A 9,688-nucleotide genomic window follows, 5' to 3' on the forward strand; every position below is an offset into this window, starting at 1 on the left:
AATTTCAGTGAGAAACCTAAAATTGTGAAAAAATTTACGATTTTTTTCATTTGATCGCATTTGGCTTTGAAATGGTGGTATGAAATATACCAAGATAGGCCTTGATCAATACTCGAGGTTGTCTACTACACTACAGCTAAAATTAACCCCAGAAGTTCCCTACATGCTCCCTAATTAACCCCTTCACTGCTGGGCATAATACACGTGTGGCGCGCAGTGGTATTTAGCGTCCTTCTAATTACCAAAAAGCAATGCCAAAGCCATATATGTCTGCTATTTCTGAACAAAGGGATCCCAGAGAAGCATTTAAAACCATAATTGCACAAGCTGTTTGTAAATAATTTCAGTGACAAACCTAAAGTTTGTGAAAAAATTTGTGAAAAAAAGTGAACAATTTTTTTTATTTGATCGCATTTGGCGGTGAAATGGTGGCATGAAATATACCAAAATGGGCCTAGATCAATACTTTGGGATGTCTTCTAAAAAAAAAAAAATACACACGTCATGGGATATTCAAGAATTCCTGAAAGATATCAGTGTTCCAATATAACTAGCGCTAATTTTGAAAAAAGTGGTTTGGAAATAGAAAAGTGCTTCTTGTACTTATTGCCCTATAACTTGCAAAAAAAGCAAAGATCATGTAAACATTGGGTATATCTAAACTCAGGACAAAATTTAGAAACTATTTAGCATGGGTGTTTTTTGGTGGTTGTAGATGTGTAACATATTTGGGGATCAAAGTTAGAAAAAGTGTGTTTTTTTTTCCATTTTTTCCTCATTTTATATTTTTTTTTATAGTAAATAATAAGATGATGAAAATAATGGTATCTTTAGAAAGTCCATTTAATGGCAAGAAAAACGGTATATAATATGTGTGGGTACAATAAATGAGTAAGAAGTAAATTACAGCTAAACACAAACACCGCAGAAATGTAAAAATTAAGGGAAAGAAATTTAAAAATGGCCTTGTCCTAAAGGGGTTAAACTTTCATTATTCAGATAGGACTTTTAATTTTAATCAGCTTTCCAATTTACTTTTATCATTAAATTTGCTTTTTTCTCTTGGTATTCTTAGTTTAAACTAAACATAGGTAGGCTCATATGCTAATTTCTAAACCTTTGAGGGCTGCCTCTTATCACATGCTTTTCAACACAAAGAGACAGAAAGTACACGTGGGCCATATAGATAACACGGTGTTCAGGCACAGGGAGTTATTTAAGATTTAGCACAAAACAATGCTAAATTTAAGACAATGGATAATAAACAGTCACAGTCATGTGATCAGGGGGCTGGAAGAAGGTTCCTAGATACAAGGTAATCACAGAGGTAAAAAGTATATTAATATAACTGTTGGTTATGCAAAACTGGGGAATGGGTAATAAAGGGATTATCTATCTTTTAAAACAATAACAATTCTATGGTATCCCTTTAAGAGTCTGACAACTAGCACAATGTTATTAAAAAAATATAAGCAAAACTATACATTTGTTACAAAAACACTCCCAGATGTCTATATAAATGGACAAAACATTTATGCAAAGAAAAAGCTGGTGTACAATGTACCTTTAACTATATAAGCCAGCAGTTATCTATGGTGTTAGCTTTTGTTTAACACTAAACTTTTCTTTTTGTGTTTACATTTTCATTGAACCACCTCACGTCTTGATATTTAGTATAAATAACATGCACATGATATTTTGACGAGACGATTGCACAATCGTGATTGTGCCCTTCCTCTGTTTATACAAAACAGTACTTTGCTCAATAAACAAATTGCCAACTGATTTTGAATGGTGATTTCTTAAACAGAACATTACTTTTCATGTGATAAGATAAAAAATGTGGAACTGCTCCTTAGATATACATTTCCAGGCATAATTATAAGGTGGAATTCTAGGTATTAAAAAAAAAATTGTGGCACAGGTTTAATACTTTGATTTGTTGAGGCCATTTTACTATAAAAATATGAACTGCTCTAATTCATAAGAGCATGTCATTTCAACACTAGCAACCCCAAAAAATGCTTTTTCTTTCATTATTCAGATACAGAATACAAAATTTAAACAACTTTTCCATTTAAATTTGCTTCATTCTTTTGGTATCATATGTTAAGGAGAAGCAATGCACTACTGGGAACTAGCTGAATGCACTGTACAAGCCAATAACATGAGGCATAAATGTGCAGCCACCAATCAGCAGCTCCGAGTCTACCTAGGTATCCATTTCAACAAAAGATATCAAGGGAACAAAACAAATTATATAATAGAAGTGAGTTGGAAAGTTGTTTATAATCACATGATCTACCTGAACCATGTCCCTTTAACCCCCAACAGGTAGCGTGCACGGGTCTCGAAAACTATATGGCAGCATTTTTTGCAAGAATGCTTTTGAGCACTAGATGGCAGCAGTATTTTACAATGTATAATATTGTAAAAAGCATTCTAGCAAAACTACTACCAGACACATGCACCTTCCTGAGCCTGCCTACTTTACAGCAGTAACAAGACAAAGTAAATTTGATAATATAAGTAAAATGTGTTTTGTTTTTAAATTGTACACTATCTGAATCATGAAAGAACAATCTTGTGTTTCATGTCCCTTTAAAAGTAGTATTTTGATATTACCTGAAAGTTCACATCCAATCCTCAGACTGCGACATATACTCTTTATTATCTATTGGAAGGCTCATCCTTTCTAGGGCAACAAAAAAGTCTTAGTTTAAAAGGGACACTAAACCCAAATGTTTGCATTAATGATTCAGATAGAGCATGCAATTTTAAGCAACTTTCTAATTTACTCCTATTATCAATTTTTCATTGTTCTTTTGCTATCTTTATTTAATAAATTTAAGTAATGTAAAGCTTAAAGGGGCAGTATACTATAAAAGTTTTCCCCTTAAAGGGCCACTAAACCCAAAATCTTTCTTTCATGATTCAGATAGAACATACAAATTTAAACAACATTACAATTTACTTCTATTTATTATTTTGCTTAATTTTTTAGATATCCTTATTTGAAGAAAAAGCAATGCACATGGGTGAGCCAATCACATGAGGCTTCTATGTGCAGCAACCAATCAGCAGCTACTGAGCATATCTAGATATGCTTTTCAGCAAAGAATATCAAGAGAATAAAACAAATTAGATAATAGAAGTAAATTAGAAAGATGTTTAAAACTGCATTCTCTTTCGAAATCATGAAAGAAAAAATGTGGGTATCATGGCCCTTTAATGTGTGTTCCAATTACTTGTTTTTCCTGTTGCAGAGTATAAAATTTGCTTCTTTTTTTTTTTTTAAGGCTCATTTGTGTATACGAATTAGCCAATTTTGTTTTTGAAGCCACAACATAATAAAATGGGTTGAAGCTTGTAGGTATAATCAGATCTCATTACTTTATCACATTGTGTACATATACCTGCTTCTTTATCTTATATCTGTCCATAAACCAATCACCAACACTTGGAGAGAACAATGGAAGATTAACAGTGTATTACCTGATCTCTTCTATAACCCACTGGGAGTGTAATTTCTTCTATTGGCTGTGTTAGCACAGCTTGGCCTCGAGGCCAAAAACTTTCTGGATGGGTGGGGATACCACAGGCTAAATAAACTATTTAAAATGCTAATATAAGGCTAATGGAAATACTTGTAAACAATTTAATACACTCCAGCAGGTAAAGTGGATAATTTGGGAAAAATTAAAGGGAGAAACTTTGAGTAAACTGTCCCTTTAAGAGCCGGCCCATTTTTTGTTGAGAACCTGGATTATGCTTGCTTATTGGTTTGCTAAATGTAGCCACATGTAGCAAGTGCTATCCAGGGTGCTGAATCTAAAATGGGCTGTCTGCTAAGCTTTAAATAAAGATAGCAAGAGAACGAAGAAACTTGATAGGAGTAAATTAGAAAGTTGCATGCTCTCTGAATCATTAAAGAAAAAAAAAATGTTTGGGTTTAGTAAAAGACCCATTATACAAACAGAAACAGTCAGAAGTCTGTATACTTCTAAAACTTTGGGGCTTGGTTAGGAGTCTGAAAATCAGCACGTTATAAAAATAAAAAAAATTAAGCAAAACTATACATTTTATAAAATCACCCCCAGATGTGCTATAAGTTAATCATCTACAAAACATTTATACAAAGAAATCTAGTGTATAATGTCCTTTTTCAGGTATGGCGAGTGTCAGTGTACATATTTAAATATAAACTCATATGTGAAATGTAATAGTTTAATATCCTTTTCCTCTACTAATCTAGGGACTTTTTTTCAAAGTAACTGGTATAATATTAAAATGAACAGTCAACTTGATTTTTTTTTTTTTTTTTTTAAATGTAAAAAGATAGCTAATGCCTTTACTACCCATTCCCCAGCATTGCATAACAAACGCCCCGGCAGGCCGTCTCTTATCTCAGCGCATTTTATTAGTTCTTCAGAGCCAGGTAGTGCTAGTTCATGTGTGCCATATAGGTCAGTTTGTTTTGTCTTATTTTATTCTGAAAATTGTTTAGTAATAAAAGTATGTAGGTGCTATTACAGTAGATGCATTTGTATGGTTTTTGTTTAATATATAATGGAAAAAGTGTACATTTCAATGTTATGTAAAATTTGCATTGCACATAATCACTAGATTACAGTACTGCATTAAATATATAAAATGTGTTCTCCACAGAATTTTTTTCCAGCCAGGTGGGGGCAGTGTAATATTTTCTAATACTAGAATATAATTTTCAGCCATCCAATGTACAAATTGCAGTTTCAAATAAAATGTGTTTAATGATAAATTTGTGCAATAAAAATGTAATATTTTTAATATTGGCTAAAATTTTGTGCAGTCAGTAAAATCAGCAGGGTGATGCACTCGCTAAAAAAGTTACGCTGGAGACATATACATACCCACCAGAAACTCTTACTTCATCACCCAGTGTGACATGCAAATGCTACGTGACATATACACTTAATGCTAAATGTTGTGTCCCAGATTTATTTGTAAAGTACTATCAAATTCTGCAGTGTGTCCCCACTCATTTTACCTTTCGCTGATGTGTCATTTTAAGAAGCTAGGAACTTAAATGTAATCTATTAGTTTTAGGTTAGGTCAATAGTAATGAGGAAGTGCTAATGATAAAAAAAAAAAAAAAAAAGTATAAAAATATATGGGCAGCTGCAAATCCCTTTTATAGGTGTTACAATGCTGTAATAAACAATTAAAATACTAAAATGAGCACCATTATGATACATCATCCTCTGAAAATTCAGTCAAAGAGGGAAAAAAAAAAAAAAAGCAGTCAAAACATCTTACAATCTCCACCCCCTCTTATCCAATCAGGAATATCAGGGCAACCCAGTGGTGTTTACTGCAGCCTGGGAGACGTGACACTATGCACGGCCTAGTCTTGTATTAGCCCTGGGGGTTTCAAAATTACCACATGGTATTCTTTTCTGTATATAACAAAACATAGAAGCTATTTCCGGAACACTCCATTCTAAAAAGTGAATTGAAAAAAAAAAAAATAGCTAGAGTTGTATTTACAATGGGGTTGAGACTTTGTGGTGATTAGTCTCATTTTAATAACAAGCTTAACTTGTTATAGCACGGTAGTAGAATTACAATCACAATCTTCTAGTTGTTAGTCCATAACATGTGCTTCCATTTCAACTATTCCCCCCCAGGCATTTGAAGAGGGATGAAAATAAAATATTATATACATAATACATAAGACAAGAGAAATCAGGTTTTTTTTACAGAAATGTTTTTTTATTGTATTCATTTTATTTATAAATCCTGAAATACCAGGAACGTCATTATCAACACTTCGTTACGAAGGGTACACTTTCCAACAGCCACAATTTTAACATAGTATGGCCATTGGTTCAAGTCTTTGTTAGCTTAAGTGAACATGATCAGAAGATTTACAGCTTACAAAAAAAAAAAAAAAAAATCAGATTGGAAAATGGCTAACAATGGAAAATATATGTGCTCACAAACACATTTAGCTGCTTAGAACAAACAAGATGTAAATGTAACCACTTGGGTGTCAGAAGACTGCAATACAATGCACGTGTGGCTGTCTTCGCGCTTGCACTGCAGTACATTAACCACAAGTGTCAAAACAAATGCATTCCTGCTGCAAATGATCAACATCCCCCTACATTTTCACATTTATGTTCTTACATATACAGTATATGAAGCAAGAGGCTTTTTTAAATTATTGCATAATTCCATTGTTGCAACACTTCCCTTACCAATCAAAAAGCAGTTTGTTTCATTTCTCATTAGTACCCATTATTTTCAACTCTGTAGCAAGCAGGGAACACCTCCCAGCTGCATTGTGTGCACTCATCGTAAACAGGATGACAAAAAAAAAAAAAAAAGTTTACCCTCCCATGTAGTTTATATGCAGCTCAAAACAAAGTGCTGTTATTTATTAATATCCAACAAATCTGTTTCAAAATTACAAAATATGTTCAAACAGAAACTGAGAATTGTAAATAAAATACTCCAAAAGGGAACAAAAGCCATTTTGTGCTATGAAAATATTGCAGCAATTTACTTGGTTTCAGTTGACAAAATGGCTTGCTGCAGTGTTAACTAGATGAGCTGTTCAGGTTAGAATAATGAACAGAAAAACACTTTTTAAATAAAAATCTGTGAGAAAAACAAAAGTATGTACACTTTGCTATTCATTAGAAATCCATGCAAGCACTACATTGCATCAATCACCACTATATATTAAACAAAGAGGGAATAACCAACAAAACAACCCACTATAGTCTGGGTTGAAAATTGCTCACCCAAGTGCAAAAGTACTCAGTCATTCAGGCAGACATATAAAGCATAGTTTTACATACATTAAGTATTCTGCAATACGGCACTTGTCACATGCTACCTAATGTAACAGTGAGATTTTTTTCCCCTTCAAATTAAATATTGTTTTGCTGCATAAAAAAAGGAAATGTGTTTAACTTATATACATGTGCACAAAGAACCAAGTTTTAAAGTATCCTTTAAATATTAAATTGAACTATCTTGGGTGGTGCAATTGATCTGGTAGGGAGAACCTTTAGTAATGAAAAATAAAACCTAAATCAAATTCATATCCAAAGTTATCTATGATATATAGACTAACCAAAAAAGGACAATATAAAAAATATGCACTGTGCCAAAACTATTAGCACCAGACAAATACTGACAACCCAAAACTATCTTTTTTTTTTTTTAGAAAAAAAGGAAAAACCCCACATTAGAACTGTATTAAATATTTCAAGTATCTTGTAAACTCAGCATAAAGAAAGGGTTTAAAGATGATCATTGAATGGGACAAGTTTCACATTGCCATAATTTTAGAATTGGAAAAAAAAAAAAGCTATTTGTAGCTCATAATTCTTGATCACATGTCCCTGAGGTTTCACAGCCTGCGAGTGTCTTGGTAGCACATCCAAACCTAGAAATGAGGTGGATACGGTTGGGCGGTGGCCACAGGAGTCCAACGTTTTAGTATTTTCCTAAATAATTAAACTTAACCCACTAGAAACTGGTAATCACAGGGACACAATAAAAGTCATGGCTATCAACATGTCTTGATCCACAGGCACCCAGTATTTTGTACTGAGAAACAATATTGCAGTGTCCATTGACCTTACTACATGGTTATCTATACAACCACAGGGATAATTTCAGACCAGGAGCCCAAATTAAAAAAAAAGGTGTTTTTTTTTTTTACATTGTCCTTACTGTATAATCCACTGTAACAAACCAGCATGTACAACTCAACATGGTATATAGAGAATCACTGTTGTGCTTCTCGAGTGTAAAGGTATTGCCACACAACTCAACGCTTGTTTGGATATCACAAGATATACAGATGAGGATCTCGATGAATTCAGTTAGTGTCCAAAAAAAAAAAAAAAAAAAAAAAAAGATCAGGTCAATACATTAAATTTCTATCAGGCCAAATTAGCCAACTACACCAGTAACCAGTTGTTTGGCACACATGGAACTGGTGTCCAATAAAGAAATAGTAATTATGATGGTCTGCTTATGGTACAGCGTTACATTGGTCTCTTGTGCCACAACAGGCTTATACACACAGCCGGGTAGCAGTGCCACCAGGGAGAAGAAGAGCATGGTGTTACCGATATAGCATCTCAGACAAGTTTAGCTTATTGCTGAACAAAACGAACAGTGTCTTTGTTTAAGATGAATTACTCGTGGTCCTCCGTTCTGCAGCACACACATGATTGAGGTTCCCCATAGTCACTGCACGGTCGTGGTCTCTGTGGAGTCTACCACTTTGCATTGCACTGCAGAACCTTGCGTGGAGGGGCTTTCCACTGAGCCGGTAAGATGAAGTCTCCTAACAGCCTCTTTGATTAGGTTTCCTGACAGCAGTAGCTCTTGCAGCAATTGATGAGGATCATCTTCAACACCGTCCTCATCATCCTGCTGGCTGCTGTGTTTCCTGCAGCTGCTCCTTACCCAGCCTCGTCCGCATAACTGTTTATTTCCCCGGGGCCCCGTGCAGAGGTTTTGGTGATGGTATCTGCCGGCCCCCCTCGGGGTACACACTGGGTACGGCGTGCTCCGGCCCCGCACACACGAACAAGAAGTGGCCGCTCGTGTGATGACCGGAAGCGGCGTTTTGAGTGTTGCGTATGCCCTGCTGCATGATGTTGGGCTTCTCTGTGCGTTAAGTTGAAGAGCTTCCCCTATCCGAGCCACCAGGGTGTCCACCTCCTGAGAGCCCACGGTTACAGACTGCTCCAGCAGCAGGAAGCTCTCTTTACGGCACGGCATTTTTTGTGCAGGGATCGGTTTTAATAAAAGAATGGCAGCCGGTATGCTCACCGTGTGCTCTTCTGCCAAAGCCGGAGAACAACACACCCGGCTTCAACCAGCCTTGCAAGGATTGTAAACAAAGGGTGACGTAGATCTCTCCTTTGACCGTACCAAATCAAATGTTTAGGGGATAAGCAGTATAATATTCTCTAAATCATCACTTACCAGCAAGTAAATTCCTCTTAATCACGAAGATTGGTGTTGTATATATATATTAAATATACAGATGATTTATTGCTACTTTATTTTAAATATATCTAAAAATATATACATGGGTTATACCATTATAAGATCCCCCTCTTTGTCTTTTTATTGAACTGGATCCCCTGCCTTCTTTTTTTAAACGTCTCGTACGTTAGTGACGTCAGCTTGTTTTGGTGTGTGTGTGTGGCTGTATGTGTGTAGGTCTACAGGGAAAGGGGCGGGAGCGCGATTCCGATACGGTGCTCAGTCACAACACGGAGGAGGAGCTAGTTGTAAGCACATGGAGTGAGAGAGGTGTTTGTGCCACGCTGAGCTTCCATGTTACAAAACAACACGAGACCTTTCTGGTTTTCTCTGTAATGTAACCTTGAAAATAAACACTGGTAAATTATTGGAATTGTGAACACCCAATTAGAGGCACTCGTATTGCAAATACATTTTGTTTAAACTTATTTTGGGGCGTTTTATAACCCTTGTCAGACTAAATAAAAATGATCCCTTGGAAAAATGTAAATAAAAATGGTGATGTGGGAAAAACGCAAAATATTTTCCAGAAACACCAAACCCTTCATGTAACGTGGTTAGCTGAGACCCTTTACACTGCAGGGTGTCCCAACACTTGAAAATCACCGATGTAGACAGAGCATAA

General features: G+C 35.3%; 1 protein-coding gene across 1 annotated transcript; it reads right to left on the reverse strand.

Annotated features, from left to right (window-relative positions):
- Positions 1-5,732: 5,732 nt before the first annotated feature.
- Positions 5,733-8,900, reverse strand: LOC128661057 (GSK-3-binding protein-like). The gene has a single exon (XM_053715211.1). The coding sequence runs from the start codon at positions 8,791-8,793 to the stop codon at positions 8,254-8,256; it is 540 nt and encodes a 179-aa protein (XP_053571186.1). The 5' UTR covers positions 8,794-8,900; the 3' UTR covers positions 5,733-8,253.
- Positions 8,901-9,688: the final 788 nt, after the last annotated feature.

Source organism: Bombina bombina, chromosome 5 (genome assembly GCF_027579735.1).
Source record: "Bombina bombina isolate aBomBom1 chromosome 5, aBomBom1.pri, whole genome shotgun sequence".
Taxonomy (NCBI): domain Eukaryota; kingdom Metazoa; phylum Chordata; class Amphibia; order Anura; family Bombinatoridae; genus Bombina; species Bombina bombina.